We start from the raw sequence: 26,952 nt of genomic DNA, 5'->3' as shown, positions 1-26,952 counted from the left end.
CCTACTGAGCATGCTGAGTAAGCCTGTGCTCTGGCTGGGCAGGTATAGAGCAAAATAAGATGTTCCAGGTAGGTGCATAAGGCTGAATAAATCCCAAAATTTTAGTTGCAGAAAAAACACGATTAATAGGTCTTAGACTCCAGGGAGAGGGAGAAGTTAGGAAGAGGAAAAGGAGAGTCCTTCTCCATTTTACTTCAGCACATATACTCACAGCGTAATCCTGTTTGATCACAAAGCAAAACAGAATTCCATCCCTGCCTAACTGCCAAGACTTGCAGTTATGTGGCTGTGTATGTGCCATTAAAGCACAGAAAGTAAAATAGGATTTAGCCTGTACTGTGAAGCACTAACGCAGTACAATACGTGTTGCAGTAAGTTCCCCGTCCCCTGTTAAATCACTGATTTTTGATTATTTTTTCATAAGACAATCTATAGAGGGGAGCTTTAGTGGACCAAGAACAAATCAACATGGTATTGTACAAAAATGGAAAGAGATTGTCTCAGCCCACATTATCTAAATGTACATGTTGGAAGGTAAAGCCAGAACCATGAGAGCACAGTATGTAATATTGTGGAGAAGCCAGTAGTATTAGATGTAGTATTGGATGTAGTCAGTGTATTAAAAATGGTGCAGAGGTCTAGGAAAGCAAGAACACAAGAGGGAGAGGCAGATTTAGGAGGGCAGGGGGAATCACAAGCAGACAGGAGAACAGGCCGTGGAGTAGTGGGAGAGTCTCACTGTGAAGAAGAATAATGGGGTGGGGGTAGGAGTTGAAATTGCCAGTAATACAAGCATAGGCCAAACTGTGAAAAGAAAAAGGTGAGAGTTGTGCAGTCCCTGAAGCCACCCACCTCTGTATCATTCAAATTGTTGTATTTACAGTTGATATTGTGTACCCCATGCTGATTTTGTTTCCCCACATGCCGTGCATGCAGTGCTGTTAATGTTGTGTTTTCATTTTATTTTCTTTATTTTACATCGGATGATAAAGATGCTGCATGTTATTCTGGATACACAGTTACTTAAAAAGAGTGGTCAGAAAGTGTGTTTTCTGATTTACTCAGTGATTACTATGTTCTTTCCTGCTAAGTTTTGTAAATCTGTGGTATTCTCCAACTTCATGTCAACGTCTCTGTGATTTCCTGATTTGAGTTTTTCAGAAATATTTCAAATCAAGCCTTTCATGGAAATCTACCATGAAGACCTCAAAAACATTTAGTTAGAAAAGATATCTCGCATCTGAAATGGAATTCCTGATCAATGCCACAGGCCCCTCCTTCTCCCTCCCCTTGCTCTCCAGGCACAGATCCAAGTCCTTCCTCTGCTTGGTTCAGAATGACTTAAACCTCAGTCTTCCATAGGCCAGGTGAGGACCCTGTGCATTGTCCCCAGCAAAGTCTAGGGGAAATTGTTTAAATCTTAGAAAACTATTTCATCCTCTGCGGTATTCCTGCTTATATGTAGGTCACTGACAGGTGGTGAAGCATTTGTAGCTGGTACTAACTTATAACTGAGTTCCATAGAAGCTTCAGATCTTGTTTCTGTATGCTTCCATTTTCACATGGCTTTTAGGCTTCATAGTGATCATTAATTACAGGTGAGCCTGCACCAAACTCTAGATAACCCCAGCACCTCTGTATTTATGGAGGTGGAAACTGCATCTGAAGTCAGATCTCAACTTTTGAGTTCAGGCTATCTCTTTAGATAGTATGTATGACTAAACAGTTGTTCAGCTATGGTATTTTTCTGCCTAAAAAAACACAAATACAGTAGGTGTCAATGCTCCTGTAACCAAAAGATTAGAATGCTGTAATTTTTGAAGGTCTCTAAACAGCATAAGACAAAAACTGAATACATTTCCATACTAATTTGAACATCCATTCTTAGACAGCTGGTCCAATGTTTCTTTTCTGCACTGTGTTGATGACGCACATGCAGTTTGTTGTGTCATGTCCGACGCTGATGTTTCACCATGATTGCTGATTTCACTCGATTCTTTTTTGTAAAACTGAAACAGATGTTTAATTAAATAGGAACAAAGAACCTTTTTGTGTAACTGTCATTGTCCTCCATGATTGGGCAGCCTTGGACTGATCAGTTGGCAACATTTTGACTGCAAACCTCCAGCATATGAAGCATCTCTGTGCAGTTCTAGGTGGACTATCTTTGGGGATGCTTATGAGAGCAGGAAAGGAAAATGAGGGCTACATGCTTCCCTTTGTTGTGGGTCTGCAGGCCTTGGCACATGGGACAAGCACTGCACAGTGACTGGGGCCACTATTCAGTCGCATTGTGGGAAGGGGAGCATTCTTGCACTCTGGGGCCTGCACACAAGTCCTCCAAACACTTCTCCCATACGGAAGTTGATGGATTGTGCTTTTTGCTTATAAAGTGAATGAATAGGCAGGGGAGAGGTTACCTTTTGAAGCACTGGATATAACCGCTTCCAGACAAAATATACTAAGACTAGTTCCAGAAGAAAATCTCTCATTCTGGAGAAGTTTAGAATCCTATCTAACCTGTAATTAGGGTTAAATAATGTAGAGCTAAACTATTAAAAAACCAACCACTTATAATCTTAATATTTTAAATGGAACATACATTTGGGCAGTGCGTTCCATCAGTCTTTCAAGTCTCTTTCCTCATTAATACACTGTTTCTATGTTAATATGTTTTGATGACTTAAACTTCTATCTATATAATGTCCAAGTGAAATTTCATAATATTATCCTAATTTCAAGTGTTTCTTCCCTTAAGAGGAACTTTTATCTATTTTCTCCTGAAAACATGCATACCATATATTTAAGGCAAAATCTCCTAAAGGGTATAGCCTTGAAGAAATAGCAAGCTTTGACTATGTCTTCTTAGAATACTATAAACTGAGTGGCAGTTTAACAATTTGCTTTTTTGAAATACAACTTGTTGAAAGATAGAGAGCTATGCATTCGGAATTGTATCTAGTGAGATCTTATACCACAACTTCATTCCAAAACTTCGGTTTGCTTGTCAAAATATGGAGTCTACTACTCTTCAGTATTTATTTTCAAACTATTCAGTAGTCTGCAATGTTAGAACATCTAATGCAATTCAACTTCCAGACTCTTTATATTTACACAGCTTTGTTATTCCAAACAAACTGTTTTAAGTGCTGCAAAATTTCCTTCAGATGTTTCTACCACTTAAGACAATCATCCAGATAAAACATGTTTTTAATATTAACCTAAGTTGCTCAGGATGAATAAAGAGTCTAAGATGGTACTGTATATAATGTTGTAAAAGATGTGGCCTCTGGATGTAGCAGGGTCTGGTTTCCAAAACCTAGATCTTAAATAAACATATTTTTGTTCTTTTATTTTAGCACAAACAAATTAAATGAAAAAAAAAAAACCCAACACATTTGTGTTGTTCATTTTTTGTAAAGTTTACGCCCAGCTAGTCTCAAAAGATATTCCAGCAGCCCAAATCAGTGAGGTCCTTAGTCTGTGTAATATGTACTGTCCTTCCAAATACTGTGATGGCCACATATTATGCCCCTTTTTTTCTGCTACCTGTTGTAGACATATTTTGATCAATGATTATCTTTGTTATGTATGTATGCAGTGCCTAGTGCACAGTGCAGGATGGGGCTGGGCTGGGGATGGGGGCGAGCTTGTGCTTGACTAAAACCTGTTGGGACCACTGTAATAATTTTAATCAATAAGCAGATTATTATACAGTAATCAAGAAGCACCTAGTAAACCCAGAGATGTGTTATGGTTTCAGGTGATGCCACTTTGGTAGTGGGGCAGGAAAGTGGGAAATCGCATACCACAGTGCATACCACACTGGAGTTTATTGTTTCTGGGTGCCATGTTTACATGTGCGCCCAGGACCGTAGCATGTTGATCCGGGTCAGAGCAGCCCCAGCCAGCATCATCAATGTCTACATGTGAATTGCTATACAATTGTGCGGGCCAGGAGCGATCCGCGGCCCGTTTTGTGCATGCAGGCTGTGGCCAGCAGCCCGGGCACACGGGGTCGGAGAAAACCGAGGGGCGAGCTAGAATTAGTCATGGACGCTTAGTGGTTGATTCAAGATTGTTTACTTGCACCAAAGATGGTCGTGGTGTAAACTGGACAGTTTTCCAGGCACAGCTCCGCTTAAATCCTCGTTTGAGGATTACGACAAGCTCGATCTCCTATGGAGTTGTCAAAGCTCTGTGGGTCCGTCTCTTTTTGCGCGCAGGAAGGGATACGTCTAGGAATCTATCGGCGACGGGGAGAGGCCAGAGGCTGGTCAGGCCCCTGTTGTCTTTTAAGAAATGCATTGGGTCCGTAAGGATCCACAGCACTTAGAGATCTTCACGCAAGGCGAAGGTTTTTCTCTCTCTCGAACTCCGACTTGGGCGGAAACCACCCAAGCTCTTTATACAGCTAGCAAGCCAATCGCTAGCCGCCACGTATGCATAATTTAATGTGAACCAATAACGTGGCTCGAATTTCAATACAAATGGCGGGAACTCTTTGCACCGAGCATTTCTTAGATGCAAAAAGAAATGCACCATGCAAAGAAAGCTACAAATTGGCAGGAATTCTCCATTGCACCGGGGTTCTCTTCTGCAGCAGAAAACTCCACCGTGCAAAGAAGCTGCAATTTAGTGGGAAAATAATTTAGCAGTGCCGAAGCGCACACAAAACACAAAATCACAACTTTGGGTTGTGACAACAATAAAGAACTCTGCCACAGTATAGTACTTGTACTTACAAGTACTATCCTATGGCAGAGTAACTTAGTTTACTGTGGCCTAACAAGGCCGCAAATGTACACATGGAGACTTTACTGTGGAGCTAATTAGGCAGCTCTGCAGTAAAAGTCTTGTATAGACGTGCCCACTGAGAGCAGGATAGGATTAACTTCTAGAATACATCCTATTTTCTTCCCATGTTAGGTTCCTGACTTCTGAACTTGACTTTCCCCACTACACTTTTCTGACAGGTCCAGCCCTTCTGAAATAGTAGGAAGCACCAAGGGGCATGTGGAAGTAGAAGAAACTGCAGTTGATGGCTAGACAATGTTGGATAGGGCCCAGGTAGCTCAGCACTGGTAGGCAGACCACATGGGGAACAAACAGTTTGACATTGTATAGAAGAAGCTTCTTCTACTGCTTCTTTTATTGTGAAATCCTATATAAGAGGTAGAATTAGTGGGCTCCCCATAGAGTGAAGGATGACAGAAAGGGAAGAAGTTCAGATGTGGGGATCATGGTATTGTGGCAGAATTGCAGATGAGAGAAACAAGAACAAAAATGGCTGTACTTCTGCCCTTCACATAACTGCTCTTGTAAACCTCTCATGAGCCATGCTGTTTCTTCCCAGGTAAATCATTATATCACATGGATTAACCTGCATATTCCCATCCTGGGGTTAAGCCTCAAAACTGCCATTTCTGAGCAGGAAAAAGTGGTGGTAAAATGAACAAGAGGTGATAAAACACAATATATTTGAAACTGTGGAAAATAAAATACACCTTGCGTAATCATCCACAACCAAGTTCTACTTGAAAATGCTAACTTGTGACCCCTTGATATTTGCAATTGTTGCGGGGAAAGAATTTGTCTCAGTGTGATCTTCATATATTTCCCTTGCCTATTTTGCCTCCTCCTTCTTTAAGGAGCAAGAGAGGTGGCAGTACTCAATAAATCACAGAATCGTAGAAATCTAGGGTTGGAAGGGACCTCTGGAGGTCATCTAGTCCAGCCCTCTGCTCAAAGCAAGACCATTCCCAACTAGATCATCCCATCCAAAACTTTGTCTAGCCAGGTTTTGAAAACCTCCAAGGATGGAGCTTCTACCACCCCTCTGGGTGGCCTGTTCTGGTGTTTTACTACCCTCCTAGTGAGAAAATTCTTCCTAATGTATAACCTAAACTTTCTACACTGCGACTTGAGACTGTTGCTCCTTGTTTGGTCATCTGCCACCACTGAGAACAGTCTAGCTCCATTCTGTTTTGAATCCCCCTTTGGGTAGTTGGAGGCTGCTATTAAGTTCTCCCTCAGTTTCTTCTTCTCTAGACTAAGTCCAGTTCCCTCAGTTATTCCTTATAAGTCATGTCCCTCATCCCTCTCACCATTTTTGTCACCCTCCACTGGACTGTCTCCAATTTGTCCACATCCTTTCTGTAGTGGGGGACCCAAAACTGAACACAGCACTCCAGATGTGGCATCATCAGTGCTGAATAGAGAAGAATAATCACTTGCCTCAATCTTCTGGCAACACTCCTACTAATGCAGCCCAGTATGCTGTTAGCTTTCTTGGCAACAAGGGCACACTGCTGGCTCATATTCAGCTTATTGTCCACTGTAACCCCAAGGTCCTTTTCTGCAAAGCTACTGCTCAGCCAGTCAGCCCCCAGCCTGTACTGGTGCATGGGATTGTTCTGTCTTAAGTGCAGGACTTTGCACTTGTTGAACCTCATGAGATTCCTTTTGGCCCAATCCCCCAATTTATCTAGGCCACTGTATCCTAGCCCTACCCTATAGCATATCTACTACTTCCCACAGCTTGGGGTCATCTGCAGACTTGCTGAGGGTGCTCTCTATACCATCTTTCAGGTTGTTGATAAAGACATTAAGCAAAACCAGCCCCAGGACTGACCCTTGGGGCACTCCACTTGATAAAGGCTGCCAACTAAACATTGAGCCATTGATTACTATTCTCTGAGCCCAATGCTCCAACCAGGTTTCTATCCATCTTATAGTCCATTCATCCAACCTGTACTTCCTTAGCTTGCCCGGGAGAATGTTGTGGGAGTCCGTATCAAAAGGCTTTCTAAAATCAAAGTATACTACATCCACCCATCTCCCTGCATCCACATAGCCAGTCATCTCATCATAGAAGGCGATCAGGTTGGTCAGGCATGATGTTCCCTTGGTGAATCCATGCTGACTCTTCCTAATCACCTTCTTCTCCTCCAAATGCTTAGAAATGTAACCCTTGTGTCCTTTTCTTTTGTCTCTAGGTAATCTGGGTTCCCAGCTGGTTGAGTATAAAGAAGAAATGTACATAACATCTGATTGCGGGAATACCTGGCGCCAGGCAAGTCAGCAGAAATGATAAGAGCTATATCATAATAATTTTAAGTGGCATATTATCATCATTATTATTGTTATACCCATCCCATTTAATGTATTTACTTATTCATTCTGCACACAGTCTGTTTTTGAGATAAGTAGCTGTTATTATCTCTGAAACAGAGGAAGTGTAAGGGGAAGATTTTCAAAGGCACTAATGAGAGTTAGGCTACCTACTCATTACTGTTTAAAATAGGTTGCCTATTTTGTAAATTTGAATATCTCCTCATAAGCAATTTGCACATGGACTGTGAGAAGACCCCAGTGACCTGTCTCTAACCTTAACTCTGCTCTCAAATGACAGCATGAGGGGAGATATAAAGAAAAAACCCCAGAAGACGTCTTTTTAATATAGTTTAATCTAATCTGTTACCACAACAATCTTTAATTATAATCTTACAGTAATTGCATAGTGTCATTAGAATTCTGAATTTTCTCTGATTACAATGCTTCGTTTTAGGATAATTGCCAGATGCCTGTAATGTATTTAATCCTTAACCACTTTCAATCTTAGCTCTATTTAAATATAGTTGAGTTTGGTGAGGGCTCGTGCTTTTGTTTTATTTTGTTTATGTCTGGCAGTGTTAAATAAATAATACAATAATATAGTAATATAATAAAGATGATGTTAAAGAGGATAGGGAAGTATTAAAACACTCAAACACTGTCAGAGAGAGGAACTGGTAACAAGAGAAATGTGTCATAAAATGTTTCTATTTCAATTTAAAAAAATTAAGTGAAACACTATTATATAATATTGAGTAGAAACATCATGTAATTTTGCTGGTATATAAGAACCAACAAGGGTAACACTGGTCACTATAGTTTTGCTCTGAACTTAATTATACCATTATAGCAAGAGATGATATAACAACACATAGAACAACTATTTTAAAATAAATGTATTTTTGTCACACTAACATTACTTTACTTTCAAAAATTAAGATTTTATGCCAGATAATTTCTAAGTGGACATTTAAATATAAAAGCCTGCTAGGATTTATAGTAGGGTTTTATCTCTATGTGCAAAGAAGTGCTGCAGTCCTTATAATGGCATTTAGTTGACCTCTTTAAGTATTTTAGTGCTGCCATTTACCAAGACTGTAGTTTTTCTTGTGAGGAAAGGAAGAGACAAAAGGGGCTGGCATTCATGTTCCCCTGTTTCCAATTGCAAGGCACTTAACTTACTGAGATAAAACTGGGTTTATTTGGGTGATTTTTCACTAGATATAATGTTACACACAACCTTTGATCCCTATTACAACAGTCGAAATGAAAAATTCCACTGATTTCTCTATTTTAATTAAACCTGTCATGAAAGCTTTGAAAGATCTTATTAAATCTTCATATTGGTGGCCACAAAGACTACACAGATTATTGTGTATGTTTTATGACCCCGTTATTTGTGATCTGTCTGATCTTTGTGAAGGCAGCTCTACATTTTCTTTCTCTAGTTAAATTTGTGAAGCTAAAGACAGAGCATCAGCAATTAGATGACACTGCAATTATTTAGACAATTAATTATGGGTCTCTGGGGCTTGCACAAGCAGAGCTTATGTTTTTGCCGCAGTTCATTGGATGGATTCAAGCCATTGACTTGGAAAGTTGGCAGTTGCAACTGCTGTGTACTAGTTACTGCCCTACACCTTTGTCACATCCCACACTGCACAGCCCTGCATTGCCACAGAGCCATCTGCAGACTCTTTTAGAGGAAAACAAGATACAATTGTATATCTTGAGCAGAAGAAAGTATTAGAACAATACAGAACAGTTAATACACAAGAGAAAGGACTAAAGCCAGTAGAAACAACATGAGTAATGCAGATATAAAACACCATCCTGGAGGAAAAGATCAGCGCTTGAAATTTTGGTGCTTGGAATCATATATCTGTCTATCTATCATAGATAGATAGATTGATCAAAAAGGAACTCAAAGACCACCTAGCTGACTTTCTTACACTGAGACAGAGGTAAGATTGCCCAGACCATCCCTGATAGATGTTTGTTTAATCTGTTCTTAACAATCCCCAATGAAAGCTGAGCCATGTTGCCCATTCCTGCGCTTCACTACCCTTATGCTATGAACAGATGTCACCTTTGTCATGGGGGAAAATGAGAAAATGTCACAAATGTTGCTCTTGTTGTGGGACAATCTCCAAAATGGTATGTTCAGTAAGGGGTGTTAACAGTTTGTCCCATGCTATTCCAAAGGATGTCTGAAAAGTTGTCCCATTATATCATTGTGGGAGAAGCAAGTCAGTTGGTTCTTCAGCATCCCACAGTGTACCACTTCATCCCCAGTCCTGGCACTTCTTGAACTCTGTGTGGCTGCTCTAGCCCTGATCACAGAACTCTACTGAACAGAGATGGCAAGTCCCTAATAGCTACTGTCACCTAAGATCAGCATTGGAGCCTGCATCCACTAAAGCAACCTCAAACACCATCAATCCCCAGGACCTCCATCTACCTAACCTGCCAGTTGTTGGAGAGGTCATTGGACACATCTACTACTTACTAAGGAAGGTTCATACCACCATATCTCTACACATCCATCCATCCGCCCTCTGCCATGGCCTTTCAATTTCAGTGTAGTGTCTTGAACAAGCATTGCAATAAGTGGACCAGGTAGGATGCAGTGGAACTCATCACTGTCTGGACTGAGACCTGAGAACTGGTAGGTTCTCCAGCCAAGCCATTGGAACAAGCAGTCTTTGTATTGATTGTGAAGGGAATGGCAGCCCAAGGACATAACCGTAACTGGGCCCAGTACTGGTCTATGTGCAAGGTACCGAAGCAACAATTTATAAGGACATGGGACAGCAGCCATATGTCGGGTGCATGTGAAGTCACATGCACCTACTACAAGGAAGTCTCCTACATCTTTATTCAACAACATAGTTGCGTCAAAAATGTGGTGGACAGAGTGGCTCATGCTGCCCAGGAAATGATAAAAGCTCCAACACAACTGTGGTCAAAGACACACAACCATTGCAGGCCAGCACAGCAGTGCTGAAAATGAGTCAGACTGGGGACTTGCTGGTCCTCCTGCTGAGATGTATGGACTTGCTGGCCATGTGCCTAAGCCATGCAAACTCTGCAATAGACCCAGGGTGGGACAGTGAGGGCCTGGAGTTTCATAGATTCATAGATGTTAGGGCCGAAAGGGACCTCAATAGATCATCGAGTCCGATTATCTATTGCATAGGCAGGAAAGAGTGCTGGGTCTAGATGACCCCAGCTAGATGGTTATCTAACCTCCTCTTGAAGACCCCCAGGGTAGGGGAGAGCACCACCTCCCTTGGGAGCCCGTTCCAGACCTTGGCCACTCTAACTGTGAAGAAGTTCTTCCTAATGTCCAATCTAAATCTGCTCTCTGCTAGCGTGTGGCCATTATTTCTTGTAACCCCCCGGGGCACCTTGGTGAATAAATCCTCACCAATTCCCTTCTGTGCCCCCGTGATGAACTTATAGGCAGCCACAAGGTCGCCTCTCAACCTTCTCTTGAGGAGGCTGAAAAGGTCCAGTTTCTCTAGTCTCTCGTCATAGGGCTTGGTCTGCAGGCCATTAACCATACAAGTGGCCCTTCTCTGGACCCTTTCCAGGTTATCTGCATCCCTCTTGAATTGCGGCGCCCAGAATTGCACGCAGTACTCCAACTGCGGTCTGACCAGCACCCAATAGAGGGGAAGTATCACCTCCTTGGACCTATTCGTCATGCATCTGTTGATGCACGATAAAGTGCCATTGGCTTTTCTGATGGCTTCGTCACACTGCCAACTCATGTTCATCTTGGAGTCTACTAGGACTCCAAGCTTGACCCCCTATGCTCAGCATCTTAACCAGCCTTCTCCCAACAGGGACTCCATACCCCAGAAAACCCAGTATGTGACAGTTCAACTCCCACTTCTAGAGGTGGTAAGTGGCAACCTCTCCTTACCCATTATGGTTGGGTAAGGAGAGGTTGGGCAATGGTGGGGGGGCTGGCAGGTAAGGAGACAGAGTGCTCTGGAATCTCAATGGCTCTCTGGGTAGTTAAACAAAGACCCTCTTCCCCAACCAGAAGTGCAGTTTGTGTCTGTGCTCAGACCACATGCCTGTGGACTTCCCTGTCATGTCATCCCTCCCCCCCCCATGTATGCTAATAGGCACTTTAGACAAAGTAGAAAATTCATGGAACTCATCTTTGTTTTTTGGAGGGGTATCTGTAACAGTCATCAAACCATCTCTGTGTATGGGGTCCCAAACCACAAACCTGTGGCTGTGACATTCACTGTATGTATGGGGCAGGAGTATTCAGGGGCATGAAAAGCACCAAAAAAACCCAGCTGCTCAATGCATTGTCTGCCTGGCTCAGCACCAGCTGTGTCCCCCTCCCTCCCACCCTCCAGGCAGGATTTGGCTTCTGCAGCCCAGTGTTGATCAAAAAGGAGGACAGGGAGGAAATGTGCACAGCCAGCTAAAGCTATTCCTCCTTCCCTGTCTATCTCTTTCTCACCATCCAGGTCTAGAGGAGCCCACAACCTTGCACAGCCCAATTTTTCACTACCTTCCTTCCTTCCATGTTCCTGGGAGCACAGATCACTTCCCTTTCCTGACTATTTCTCCATCCTAACATGCCCACCCTGCACACTCTCCCTCCTTCCCACAGCGACAACTTTATGAGACCATGAGTTCAGCTGACAGTGTTTAATTGGATACATGACATCATTCTGTGATTCACTGTTCTGACCCTCAGCCCGGAGGCTGCAAAAGTGGTCAGCCAGCACTTCTCATGCACATACAGTGCCAGGAACCTGGCCTCCATTTGGCAGTTCTCAGGTATGGCCTCTGTAGGAGGCAGGGGCCACTCCACCCTGACTGTTGGGAGCTCTGAGCAAATAATTTGTTCTCCCTGTGGCTTTCCAGATGTTGTGCAGCTTGCTTCCAAAGTTCACAAAACAGGGCACAGTGTGCTTGTTGGCTTTGGTGTGTGTCCTCAGGTATCTCCAGCAAGCCTTGAGCGCCTGTAAGCACACTCCACAGCCATTCTGCAGCTGTTGAGCTGGCAGTTAAACAGTTCCTTCAAGCATCCAGTGAACAGCTTATCAGCCAGGGGTGCAGTGGGTAGGCAGGGTCCCTGATTAGTAGTCACATAGTCTATACATTAGTAGTCACTCTTTCAACCTAGGGACCTCTCTTCACTCCATCAAATCATGGAAGAGGAAGCTCCTAAATATCCTGGCATTGATTACCCTGCATGATCTGCCAGTATTTACATGTGTGAAGTGCCTACAGTGGTCCACAACTTCCTGAGGCACAGTCAAGTACCCCTTCTGGTTGCTGAATTCACAGCCATGGTGCACAAGGGGAAGGATGCGACTGTGTGTGCCATTGATAGCACCAGCACGACTGGGTAACCCCAAGTGGGCAAACCCATCCACAATCTCCTGTGGGTCAGCAAGGTACATAATATGCAGGGTCATCACCTGTTGGATTGCCAGACACACCTCTCATGTTGCTTCTCCAGCTATCAACTTGCCAATGCCAAAATGATTTGCTATGGACTGAAAGCTACCTAGGGTCACAAGTTTCCATATAGTGATGGTAACATACTTCTCCATGGATAAAGATGCCTGCGTCACTTTTGTCCAGCACTATATGCGTTGGGCAAGCTGAATGCAAATTTCCATAAAGGTGCCCCTGGGCATGTGGAAACTTGCATGCCACCGCTTGTTGTCCAGGTGGCCATGATGATCCACTCCTGCCAGTCCGTATTCATCTCTCTGACCCATAAATACAGCTTTGTGATTTGGAGCAACTCCCACATTTGCTCGGCCACAATATGCTGACCTGTGGCCAGAGCTGACCTGAGCAGAGTGTGGAGCCTGGGACAAATCAGCCCATGCAGGGCCTTGCCCCCACTCCAATCCAGGCCCCAGACCCAAAGAAGCTGCTGCCACCAATGCCAGCGGCGGCATCAGCGGTGGGGGTAGCAAGCAGCTGGATGCAGAGCTGCTGCTCTGCTTGGCTCCGCTGCTGCAGCTCCGCCCCACACCCGCCTTCTGCCCAGGGTGGTCGCCCCGATTAGCACCCCCCTAGGGACGGCCCTGCCTGTGGCCAAAATATCTTCAAGATGGTGGCTTCTACTACAGATTAGGAGTTGAACATAGTCATAGACCCTGCATTGTTTGGCAGCATGCACATGCATGAGCCTTTCCCCTGCAAGTGCTGCTTCCTCATTCTGAGTGCCAGTGGACATAGTCATGGCAGCCATCAAGCCCACTGATGTCATCCTTTTCCAATCGGTTTTATTCCGGCTGCAGATGTACGCTGTCTCTGGCTACCTGCTGGCAGGAGAATGGTGGTGCACTCAGGCGCTCTAAGCTTGCGGCAACGTGTGGACATGCTGATCCTACAACTTCTCCATTCTGGGACAAGTAGTGCAACTGGTCCTATAATAAATGTGACATCTGTTTATATTCTTAGTGTCAAAAGGATTGGCCAAGTAGCTAGCCGAAATCATTTTGGCTGACATTCAAGCCCATTTCTTCTTTTCCTTCCCCCAGTGGGGAAGGAGGGCAACTGGACATTGCTCTTTATAATAGCCTTTTATATATTAGAAAGCTTATCATGCCTACCCTTAGCATTCTTTTTCTACAGAGAACAATTCCAGTTTCTTTAGTTCTTTGCTTATGTCCCATTTTCTAAACCTCTTATCATTTTCATTGTTTTCCTCTAGATTCTCTCAGTTTGTCTACATCTCTCCTAAAGTGATGATCAAAACTGAACACAGTAACACTAGCTCTAAGAAGAGAAAAATAATTATCTCCTGTATCTTACAAATGTATCTCAGAATGAAATTAGTTTCATTTGTTACATCACATGGTTGATTCATATTCATTTTTGTGCTTCATTATAACTTCCAGAACCCTATTTGTGGTGCTGCTACCTTGCCAGTTAATCCTCATTTTGTATTTGTGCCTTTGTTTTTTCCTTCTTAAGTGCAGTACTTTGCACTTGTCTTTGTAGAATTTCATCTTGATCATGTCAGGCCATCTCTCCAATTTATCTACCGCACTTTGAATTCTCATAGTTTCTTGCAGTCCCTCCCAATGTGGTAGCAGCTGCAGATTAGTTAAAGTTACTCCCTATTCTATCATCCAAGTTATTAATGCAAATATCAAATAGATCCAAAACCAGGACAGATCTCTGTGGAATCCACCTTAAATATCCTCCAGTCTGCCAGTGTACCACTGATAACTAATATGTGAGAGCAGGTTGAAATGTCCTCCAGTGTGATAGTGAACCATTGGAGCATTGCTTTTCAACTTGCTGCACACCCACCTTGTATTGATTTCCTCTAGACCAGGGGTTCCCAAACTGTACTACATATGATAGACATCTCGGGGGGTTATGTAGGAGAAATTGTGTAATGGCAGATTCAGTTTTCATTATAATAACAATAATTGGCCTTTAAGGGGTTGAAATATAAAATATATGCTGGTAGCGGTACACAGGCAGCTGGTAAATCTGGAAGGAGGTATACGATAAGAAAAAGTTTGGAAACCTCTAGACCATATTTCCTGTGTTCAGAGATAAGAATACCATGTGAAAAATGTCAAAAACCTTACTAAAATCAAGATGTCACCTGGAATTTAGTAAAAAAAAGAAAAAAAGAGAGATGCACAAAGAAAAGGTAATTTGAAAAAAAATCCCAAAAATGTGATAAATGCCAAAAAAAAGTATAAATGAAACAGGAAGATATAGTTCAAATAAGGCAAACTTAGCATAGTTATGTAGGTTTGGGGACAATTTTGTGCCCATCGCACCAAGAAAAATAGCATATTAAAATGTGAAAGATGAACTGTCAAATCAATATTAAATAGGTATAAACCAAGACCAGGTGAAAATGAAGACCACCTTTGAATGGGATTCTTTTCTCAGCCTGGTTCTATATCACCTTCTTTTGGCCTCTTTGGTTAGCTTTCCACAGTCTATATTTTTAACAGGCTCTGGCTTATCTAGTGTTGAGGATGACCTTATTGTTTTTCTTAACACTGATTTATTGTAGTATAATACAATAGTACTGGTATTGACCTTGGGGCCATGCAGACATAGGAAGAGATGGTTCTGGTCCACAGAGCTTGTAGGCTGAATACACAGAAATACTTGTTTTATCCAAAGGGTACTTAATGCAAAAACGTAAGCAGCGTTGAGAGCTGAGGTCTGGACCCAGGGCTGAATTCACTGGGCCACAGAGTCAGACTCCTTCTTGCTTGCTCCTTCTGACTCCATATATCTTTCCCTTTTGCTATGGGCCAGCTTCAACAGGATGGATAGAGGATGCCCTCAGCCCCTGTTAGCCTGTGGCCTGGTGACTGGGGCACTGTTTTGGGTAACAGGAGACATTGGTTGGAACCCTACTAGCTGAGGAGGGCCTGGAACCTAAGCCTCCTACTTCCTGGGCAAGTACCCTAACCAGTAGACTAAAATGTGGGTGGGTTTCCAATTCTACTCCTCTTTACAAATATGGATTAGACTCTAAAATCTGTGTAAGAAGCTTTTGTACATCTGGGAGATGAAATAGGGTCTGGATTTGAGCAGAAATTTAGACAAGATTTGGATCAGGATCCAAAGTTCCCTTGCTTACCTTACTGCATCTGACCTGATCGCTTTGAAGTGCATCTGAAATGAATATCTATCCATTACTGAATGCTTTTTTAAAATATGCAGCTGAATGTAACAAGAAGACAGGACTATAAATGTCTCTTACGCTGGTCTGCAAATTGGCAATATCCAAAGGCTTTTGCAACTAAAGTATTCCCTTTAAATAAGGCAAGAAAGAACAGTTGGCAGATAAGGTTCTAACTAGATTCTTCCTGCCTTTTTAAATGCTGCTTTATTCTTAGAAATACATTTGGATGTGTTGGGAGGTAAAGGCTTTTCTTCAGTGCTTCAGACTTTCAATTATATGGCTTTAAAATGAATAAAGAGAAGCATTTAGCATTGTCAGTATTTTTTCAATTACAAAGGTGAAGCAAAACAAACCATTGTCTTTTTCACCTTTTGTCGTGTGAAGCCATTTGATGGGTTAAAGGTCTATTTTATATTTCCATGGGGTGTGCATTAACTCCCACTTTATCTCCTGATGCCATGTCAAAGAAAGTTTCATGGACTGCAGGAGCAAACCTCAGATGTATCAAGTAAATGTATTTATTTATTTATTGTTTCCAGTGATGCAGAGTAAGCTTTTGGGATTTTTTTTTCTTTCCTTCAACTCATGTTTCATCAGTTACTTCAGATCTGGGCTTTCAAAGAATGTTTTTAATCTTCTTCGTTTTATGTCTCTTTTAAGTCTTCTGTATACATAGATCAATAGTTACCTGGGAATGTGTTGTAAGATAGCCAAAGATTTTCTTATACTTAAAATATAAAGTAACTCTGTCTCTCAGATATCATCATGTACTAACAGCTGATAAATCTCTTCTTTGTAACCACTATACCCTCATTTCCATTTGGCTAGTTGGCTGCATTTTCAATAGCTTATGATCAGCCAGAATAATGAGAATCAGGAATTCTTCCAATGAGGTTTTCTTCTGTGATTTATTGAACTGTGGGAATGGAAAAAAACACATTTGTCCTTGAATATGTCCTTGTTCAGTACATCTCCCTTGTATCACTGAGTCAGCATCACATAGCCTGACCATTCAGAACTCAGAGTGACCTATTAACATCATACAATGTTTGAAGTTAGACAAATACACTATTGATAGTAGACTCTACACAGGAAACAAAACTCATACCAGGTGCATTATAGACTTCATACCTTAGAGAATATGTTAGAATCTCATGGGCAGAAATATTTTTTTGTTTTTCTTGATATTATACTACAAGGCATGCTGTTTTCTAATGCCAATAAACTATATGACAACTATTCTAAGTAAAGTTATAAGTCACAAAAAGCTATATAAAGGGTCAGGAATGCCATTGTGAGTACACATCTGGACTGAGATCATTATGGGTTGTTTAACCTGACTGTGGTTTGAACCTGAACATACCCTGATTTATTACCTTAAATTTCGTTTTCAACTTAGAGAAATCCACAACTTGGAGAAATCAATTCACATTATGTAACCAGCTTTATAATAATTGTGTACATTACTGGATAAAATTAATTCTTACATACTATTGAGTTTAAAAAGTAGATGGTTCCAAACAGCTAAAACCTCATAATTGTTTTAATCATATTTCAAGAATGCGTTTTATTTCTGATGGCTTAGACACCTGTTCAGTTGCTCTTTTGCTGTCCACTTTCTAGGTTTTTGAAGAAGAACATCATATCTTGTATCTGGACCATGGTGGAGTTATTGTGGCCATCAAAGACACTTCTATCCCTCTGAAAATACTCAAGTAATGCTCCAGTCAGTTATAGTATGGCTATTACAAATTTAAGACCTCAATTATAGTTTGGAGCTTAAAATGAGCATTTCAATATGTATGCATTAGAAACCCAGGTGGAGTCACCTTAATTTAACATTCATTAAACCAACAAACTGCAGATGAACATTTTGTTTAAGGTTACCTAATTATGCCATTAGTACAATGATTAATAATAATATTGTCTTGCATCGATCTAGGCCTTTCAAAAGGCTCCCAAAGTATAAACTACATATGGGGATCTCTTAATTCACCATTGAAATTCGGTAACTTGATAGTATATGATGAATTTGAAGTGAGGTTTGGGGTCAACACTGAAATTACTGCAGGAGTATTTAGGTAGATAGAATATAACTATCCACATTGGAATCTGGCAATGGTCTGAACTTCTGGGCTTCTATGAGTAATGGACATGTATTGATCACAAACACTTTGTCCTCTGCTTTACATACTACTACTAATATTTACTCATGATGCTTATAACAGTGTGGGTATATGACCAGTTGTCTGGAGAAAAGGATAATGTTAATAAAACATTTGAGAGACTGGGACTAAATTTAGGAAAGAGAAGGGATTTCTGGAGTCACAGTGGTTGGGTGCAGAAAGAAAATGTAGCCTGAACATTAACTTATGTTTTAATTCACACTGTCTTGTCCTTTCAACATCCTTAGAAACCACTTGACAAAATGAGTGAATTTGTGAAATGTGATAGTGTTTATAGTTTTGGTAGTGTTGGAGTGATGTTATAGCCAAAATGATCCAGGAAGTATGTGAAAATAGTCTTTATAGTGCAGACACCTCTCACAACAATGAACTTAGTAAAATGAAACCAATAATAGGCTCTTAGGAAAATAGCAGGATAGTGCAGTGACAGCCTTCAGCACTGACATAACTGAGACAGTCTGGTCATGCAGCCTGCAGCCAGTTTAACAGTAACATTGTTTAATGAAGATGTCAAGCCCTTAGATTTGCTGTTAAGGGAGGCATCACATTTACTTTGTTATTTTAACTAGGCAAATAACTGAATTTTGAGTACAACTGCTTTAAGATTTCATTCAGTGTAATACAATAATAATGAGGCTATTTATTGAAGGACTGCAGTGAACAGAGGGCATTTCTCTTTTTACAGATTCAGCATTGATGAGGGCCAGACATGGAGTACACATAATTTTACCAGCACTTCAGTTTTTGTAGATGGACTACTCAGTGAACCTGGAGATGAGACATTAGTCATGACGTAAGTCACTATTCATTCAGGCTACCCTTCAGTGTTTAACCTTGAACTCAAGTGGTCTATGAATCAGTGGCTTTGGTGGCTTGCAATCAAATGAGCTTTTACAATGAGCAGGACTGAACAGCACTGTAATGCAACCTGCCCAAAGTCAAACATTTCAACTATAAACATGAAGTGTAGTGTTTTATATTTTGTATTTCATAGTCATGACCTGGAACAGTGGGGAATAATGGGTGTAAATGCACATTTGAAAAATGGTAGGTAAAAATCATCATCTTCCATATTTTTGTCCTGTTTCTTGTAGTCTCTAAGGTGTTGTTTGCTAATAATAGGTTCCTAACCTTTTCTGTTATGGAAATTATCTTCTCATAGTAAACCAATAAACTGTTGTCTTAGTAACCTAGCATTGCAGTAAATGATGTCTAACCAAGTACCCTGTAATGAATACACAGTCTCACTACTTCTCTGTAGTTATTGTGGCATATGCTATTAATAGAATTTTAAATAAGCATATAGCACAAAATTTGGTTCTTTAGCTGCATTGCTTAAAAATCTGGGATAACTGGATCCAAGGGGTAGGCTTGTGTCCATCTAAGCAAAAATACTCATATTTTTAAACCATCTGGAACAAAGACTCAAAAGCACAAATTATAGACAAGAGCTTTGATAGTCCTTTCTCCATCCTTGTGTTGTCTTCAGGAATCGTAGGAGAAGCAAGAAGGGGGCTTTCACCACCTTTGTACATATTTGGGGACTGCTTAGGAGCTAGAAGCTTTCCTACCATCTATTGATGTAACCTCATGTCTACCCTTATTGGACTTGGAAAGTAGGCTGATTACATTGCATTTGACTGAGGACTAGATCTGGAGTTGCCTTTAGACTTTTGAGCGGCTCTACTCTTGTTGCCTTTCATTTGAACTGTATCGTTTAGAAGGAAGTTGAAGCTTTCTCTTCAGAATTTCTCTCTTTTCCCCAATGTTTCTTCCATGCTATGATATATCTATACATAAAATATGTATGTATACATGCGTATGTATATTTGTTTTAATACGGGAGTGTATTAACCTGGATGGTACATTGAATTACCACAGGGATATTGCTTCTGGTAACTTGTTCAGAACCATATCAGGTATTTCTAGATAGCACTGAACTCTGCTGTGTAGACATATTGTAGCAGGGAGCTTGGTGCTCCTGCTACTTTAAGGGAAGGCAGGCTGCAGGAGAGGCAGAGAGCAATCAAGGGAGCCACACATGACCCAAAAGGAGCTGGGCTTTCAGGAAATAAATCCAGGGCTGGAGCTAGGCAGAGCCATGGAGAGAAGAGCTTCTGAGTAAGAGAACTGTAGCAAGGCTCCTGACTAATACTTGAGATGGAGTAGGCAAGACTGGTGGTTTAGGGACTGAGACTGTAGGGACAGTGAAGGTCTCAACTGACTCGGGAGTGGGGCCAGGGCCTGAGGGATAGGGCCCATGGCCAAGGAGAAAGACCACAGCTGAAGAGGAATGAGAGCAGGCAGGGTCAGGGACCTATATCCCACAAGGGGCAAGAACCAGGATTAGGGGCCCATAGCCCAGGAAGGGCGAGAACCAGGGCCAGAGGGGCCCATAGCCCAGGAGGGATGAAGTCTGTTGGAGGTAACGAGACCTGAGTCCTGGAGGAACAGAGAATGCAGGCTTGAGCCCAAGAGGGGCTGAGATTATTTGAGGTACAGAGGCCTGAGGCCAGGAGGGGCCAGGACGATTAAAGGCACAGGAGCCAGGAGCCCCTGTAGTGGCAGAGATTGTTCCAGGTTTAGAGGCTCACATTGATTGGAGTTGATGCTGGGGCTGAAAGCCCATGGATGAGACATGGGTCTTAATGCCCAATGAGACTTAACACCCAATGACAGGGAAGTGATTGTTAATATCTGTGAGGCTTGGGCATGGCCAAAAGGGGAGATGAAGAGGCTACATAATTAGCACTTAAGGTGATGAGCAGTGACATCTGTGTTTAGAGGTATGCAATCTCACTTAGGCAGCCCTGGGAAGCCTTCCTTTTGTCTAAAAGGATAATTACTTCAAGATGTGGCAGGTGAGTTGAAGGGGAGATTGACCAAAGAAAGTAAAGTTGATGAGGGGGGGCTACCAGGGCAAAATGACCACCCCTGGGGCAGGACCCCATTGCACATATCCTTAGCCAAAATGGGATTTAGGACTTGTTTTGTTAACTACTGCTACCAGACTGTGGCATAAACAGCTTGGTCTGGCAAGGGAATATAGTCAGGGAGTCATAATACCAGTCTGTCTTTGGTGATTTTGAAGTACCCAGTCTTTAGAAACTTTGGGGGAACAAGAATCAATTTTTATGAGCTTAGATCTGCCATTGCCACATGTCATAGCTAAAAGATGCTGCTGAACTGTTTTTCCTGTTGTAGGCCCATTTACACAATTTCAGAGATTATGGCATTAATACCGTAGATAGATGGTGTAAGGAAAATAATTTGTCATTGTATTTTCGGAAGTTACTGTACATGAATTTCATTGTAAGAGTTCATCTATGTGTTTCATTGTTTCCATATCAATAGGTTCAGTATACACATCAAAAGTTTTTTTTGAATTGGTAAACACATAGTCAGGCCAGAATTTGAGAGTGATTTCCAGAGTAGAACCACATTTTCAATCACTGTGAGCTCACATGTGAATAGTTAATCCTCACTGCTTCCAAAAATAATGCAAAGAAAGAGAAAATCCATTTTCAAGGCAAAAAGCATACATTTCCATAATTTCCATTGGTCCTGATTATAATTTATTCTTAGGGCTAAGTTTCCAAAATGGAGAAGTCCTAGCTGATTTATACAGAAATTTAATTTATGTGGGTAGTTATCACAGTGATGCACACAAGTGTCCCCTTAGGCATCGCAATGGGCATTTGTTTGCATAAATACCCAGATTTCAAGCATGTCTCTGCAGATTGCTCACACAAATGAGTTGCACATTCATTTTTCCCAGAGCCACGGGAAGAGTTAAATCTGGTAGGAATAACACCCAGCAAGGATAAGCAATGTAAAAACCAATAGTCCCGGTCCCTTTCTTTAAGAAAGACAAAAATGAAGGCGGGGTTACTGCCCATTCACTGTTGTGGGGGTGGTTTATGCATTTTCCACTAAACAATAACTGGATGAAAATCCAAAATAACCCTTGGAGCAGGGATGGGATACCAGGAACCTGATGTCCACCAGAGCCTGAGGGGATTCCAGTCCACTTCCACTTTCCAGAAGAGTGCCCTAACCACCAGGCTACAATCCAGGCTAGGATGAAGATATTCTTGAGTCTTTCTATTGAAGTTGTGCATCTAGGGAGCCATGAATTGAAGAGTCACGGGGGCAGAAAAACAGCAAGCAAGAGCAAGGATGATTCGGTAGTCAAATGATAGGGACCTACCAAATTCATAGCAGAAGTGGGGTGCACAGTGTCTCCTTTCATCTTGCAGGTTCCCCTGTGCCCACCCCCTGATGATTGGTGGAAGGGCCCCGCTTGTGGCTGTCTCCTTACCCAGTGGGGAGGTGAAAACTGTGGCCTTAAATATGGTGCTGTGTTTGCCCCCTGCCACTGATTGGCTGAGGGGCCCCGAATAGCGCTGCTGTCTGCTGCTGACTGGTGGGGAGGCAAAAACAGTGCCATGTTTAAAACCACAGTTTTAGCTTCCCTGCTGATCAGGAGGGAGAGGTCGAGTCTTCTCTTAATCAGCAGTGAGCAGGGGGCAAGGGGTGAGGTGCGTGCAGGGGAACATGCAAAATTAAAGGAGCCACTGCACACTGTACTTCTGCCGTGAATTCAGTAGGTCCCTACCAATTGATAAAGACAGCCCATAGAAGGTTCCTGGTGTCCCATCCTCACTCCCAAAATTATTGAGTTTTCAGCCAATTCTTGTTTAATGGATTGTGGGATATTGCATTGAGCTTACAAGTCTAACTGCATTTACCTGAATCACACTACTGAGGCTAGTTACCTAATTTTTTTGATGTTGCAGTGTGTAAGATGGAGGTTCATAGGATGCTTTCTGAATCTTACCTTTAGATACCATGGAAATTAGAGTAATTATGAAGTAGCATAACAATGGGTGGGTGAGTGGGACTTGAGTTCGAGGTGCTGCCTAACAGAGGTGGGAGCTGCCAGAATGGAGCTGGGGGTCACTCCCCCAATGCACACCCTGCACCTTCCCTGCAGCAGCTATAGCTCCAGTAGTAAGGAGGGCAAAGCATCAGTGCACAGAATAGGAGAAACAGCATCCAGAGACTTGCTGCTGTGGAGAGGAGGCATCGCACATTAGTGACAAAAAAAGATGACAACCTCCTGCAGCAGCAAACCTCCAGCCACTACCTCTGCACCACCCATCCAAGCCACAAAACTGACCAGTTACACTGCTTATGATTAAATAGTGAGGTTGGAATTCTGCTTAAATTTTCACTTCAGTGGGTGAGTCTACACATGTATTTGATCTGGGACCAGTTTACTTGAGAGTAAACTACTTGTGAATAAATGCTTCCAGGCAGGTGTCTATACATGCAGGGATGTGGGAACAGATTTGCTGTTCCTAGCAGCACACTGCTCCCACTTCCTATGGCCCTGCAGTGGGCCCTTGCCACAACCAAGGGGAGCTCAAGGCTCTGGCCACAGCTGGCCAGGCCCTTCCCTGGCCAGGAGCAGTGTGCACAGAGCAGGGCAGCACATGACAGTTGTTTCATTGCCACCTCTGCCTCCCCTAGCTAAGGCTGCTTCAGCCTCTGTCCCTGGCAGCAATGCCTAGTGCTCTGGGCTCTTGCTGGCCACTGCACTTGTCCTGCTAGCCCATTGTGCTGACTGCCAGCTGGTCCATGGCCATCTGGGCCCTCCCAGCTCCCCGATGCACAATGACCACCTGCCAGGCTGCATTGCACCATCCCAGGGCCATGGGCACCATGTAGCTGCCAGCTGTATCCCCATGCTGCTGGCTGTACCTCAGCAGGGACACTGATGATGTGCTGCTTGATACCACCACTGGGAACATCGACACCCTTCTGGGCCTCCATCCAGGCTGCCTCTGGGTTCTTCAGGAGTGGTGCCTGCACATAGTTCAGCAGACTTGGGATGATTAACAGTGGCTGGAGTGACCCGGTCACCTTCCTGAATTCCTGGAGCAGCTCTGCCTGCACCTAGAGCAGCAGGGCATCGCCATGCAACAGCCCTTCCCTGCAGACACCTGACTGACCCTCGCCCTGTGGAACCTGGCCATGCCCACCACCCTCCACTATATGGGCCACCTCTTTGGGGTGGGCAAGGCCACTGCGGGGCAGGCTAACCTGGAAGTGTGAGTAATCTCCTGGGCATGCTGGGGCACACAGTGCTCCAGGTGAATCACCCCCTGGTGGTGGAGGCAGGGTTCCATGCCCTGGGATTCCCCTAGTGTATCAGCACCCTCAACGGGACATACATTTCCATCACCTGCCTGCCCTATGACAACCACCCCTTCTACAGCTAGAGGGACTTTCACTATATTGTGCTCCAGGCTATCTTCAACCATCATGATGCTTTCACCAATGTGAGTGCTGTCTGGGTGGACAGTGCCCATGACACCCATGTATTTCTGAATTCTGCCCTGCTAGCTCTAGTGCAGAATGGGCGCTTCACACTGGGGGTGCCAGGCCTTCAGCTGGGCACTGTGGTGCTCCTTCCCCTCCTCAATGGAGACTTCACCTACTTGCTCATGCCCTGGCTTATGCAGCCCTATGCCAGACAGCTGGGCCCCCACCAAACCCACTTTAACTGCTGTTGGGCCAAACCCACGCCCTGATGGAGTGTGCTTTTTGCCGCCTCAAGGGATGCTGGCACACCCTCACCGTCTGCCTTGAGTTCACCAAGGACAACATCCCTCAAGTCATCATTGCTGCCTGCATGCTGCATAACATCTGTGAGGTCCAGTTTTGTGAGGCCTGTGCAGAGGAGACACAGTGGGCAGAGGACAACTGGCAGTGGGAGCATCAGCTGTGGCAGCAGCAACAATGGTAGGCCATCTCTGCAGAGGCCCTGGGTGAGCCACGCACCTGCAAGCGGGCCAGGACACTGGGTGCGAGAGGTGCTGGGCAACCAACTCCTCCTGTACTCCCTAGTGTAGCCCATCTGGACAGCTGCCAATGGACCATCCACTCCCAGCACTATACTCACTGCAGACACATCTCAGAACACCACTTTATTCCCCTCACATCAAACAGACCCTTCCCCAACAAAGAGACCCCTGCCTCCCTACCCAACAGCAGAGCACATCCCCCTTCCCTCTGCAACAGCAGAGTCCCTCCACTACCTACCCCACCCACCAACAGTAAAACACCTTCTTGCCTATGCAAACTATTTACAATGTGGTGGGTTTTGTAAGTACCCTCCAGGGGTGTGTGGCCATGGAGTGTGAGCACCTAGGGGATGGAGCCTAGGGACAAGCTCCACTACCCTGGTCTGGCTGTTTGCCTATAGATGTACACACTGCACCAAGCCTCGCGACTGCAGCTGTTGGTCCCCCAGCATGCTGGTCCCCCAGCATGGGTGACTCCCTCTCCAGCAGCTGGTGGCCAGGACCAGCAGGGCCAGTGCACTGTCCTGGGCCTGCTGCAGGCAGCTCCAGCTCCACACCTATGTAGAGCTGGGGCAGGCAGGGGACCAGGGTAGGGGCTTCTGGCCTGTGGAGGTGATGATGGACCTCTATCTGGGACAATGATGGGGCCTGCTACTAGGCAGTGGGTGGCTACCAGGGGCTAGGCAGGGCTACAGTCAGGGGCAGGACAGCAGATGGCAAGAAGGCAACTGCCAGGGCCAGGATGGTGTTCAGCACCTGGTGGTCATCCTCCATGTCCTCCACTGCCCTGGCCATGAGCACACCCTGCTCCTGGAGGGACTCCAGGGCCAGGAGCTGCACCCTAAATTCATGGTCTGCCTGGTCCTTTGCATCCTCATGGGTGATGTCCTCTGCCCACCACACACATCTGTCTGCCGGAGGTCCTCTGCAGCCATCACTAGCTGGCCTAGGAGGAGGGTGCACTTCTGGGTCCTTCTGCAGAGCTGGCACATCCACAGGGTCCCAGCATGGGTTACAGCAACACTGAGACTGTATCCCAGCTGCCACTGTGGCCTCTCCCCTGTGTGCAGCTGCAGGGCCTGCAGAGCCATGAGAAAGAAGCTGTTTTTGAGAGTTTGCAACATTTCTAAGAGAAAATGCTCTGTACCAGGGGCCCATGTGATGCCCAACATCAGATTGGGGGTTGGGCATGCACAGGTACCCAGGGATCATGGTAAGTCAGCTGGGTAGGCCTAGGCCCAGCTGACTGCCAGCTGAGCCCCCTATCCCAGCTCACTCCCAAGGGGCTGGTGGGCTGCTGGGTGCTAGCCATGGGTAGCCTGCCTCCCCTGTCCTTTTCCCACACCAGCCTTCTGGCAGCACCTACTGTCACTCCAGATCCCACTCCCCCACTTCTCCTCCTGCAGGCCACCCTGTCTCCTGTGCTGCTGCCAAGCCCATGGCACCTGTGTTCAGGGGGTGTGGGGCTCCTGGACAGTGCAGTGAAGTGTCTTACGTAGATACACCCAGTCATAGCTTTGAGAACCCCATACAACCAAACTTCCTTTCTCTTCATCAAAAAACAAGCCAAACAAAGCTCTGTATCAAACAGTGGAACACACTAAGCAGAAATTTTTCCCAGACATGGAAAGTGATTCAGAGACTCCATGAAGTTCATTAGGGACTGCTGCTGTTATTGATTATATGTTTAAGGGGTTCAGGTACTATGTTTATGAGCAGTAGTATAAAACCATAAGATAGAAGGATATAGAATGTGATTGTAAATTTTAAGTATAAAATATAGCAATCTAATTCTACCAAGCCTATATATATCTTGATACAATTGGATTTTTATTTTTTAATAATTTTGACAGATAATATTGATGCTTATTTTAAGCATTTGTTTCATTTTTTATCGATTGAAATTTTCAGAATTGCATGAAATTAGGGGTTTGGGGAAAAGGCAATTTATTAATGACAAACGTAACTACTGTAGGACTGCTGCCAGCTGAGCAGCAGAAGTGCCATCTGTCCCAGCTCTGCTCACCCATAGCTCCCTCGGACACTTTATCACTTCCTCTTCCATTGTTTCCAGTCCCCTGGGGTTTCTGGGAGTTGCCATCCAAACTAC

At 43.8% G+C, this 26,952-nt stretch overlaps 1 protein-coding gene across 7 annotated transcripts in view; it reads left to right on the top strand.

Annotated features, from left to right (window-relative positions):
- SORCS2 (sortilin related VPS10 domain containing receptor 2) overlaps positions 1 to 26,952 on the top strand; it is a 937,533-nt gene that overhangs the window by 827,956 nt on the left and 82,625 nt on the right. For all 7 annotated transcript variants that reach the window (XM_059721554.1, XM_059721553.1, XM_059721552.1 and 4 more), the window contains exons 12-14: positions 6,999 to 7,075; positions 17,408 to 17,499; positions 18,656 to 18,763. In XM_059721554.1, coding sequence (XP_059577537.1) covers positions 6,999 to 7,075; positions 17,408 to 17,499; positions 18,656 to 18,763 — 277 coding nt within the window. The remainder of the gene's footprint in view (positions 1 to 6,998; positions 7,076 to 17,407; positions 17,500 to 18,655; positions 18,764 to 26,952) is intronic.

Source organism: Alligator mississippiensis, chromosome 2 (genome assembly GCF_030867095.1).
Source record: "Alligator mississippiensis isolate rAllMis1 chromosome 2, rAllMis1, whole genome shotgun sequence".
In the NCBI taxonomy this organism is placed as follows: Eukaryota; Metazoa; Chordata; order Crocodylia; family Alligatoridae; genus Alligator; species Alligator mississippiensis.
The sequence above is the reverse complement of the archived record's forward strand: the minus strand, read 5'-3'. Positions and strand labels throughout refer to the sequence as shown.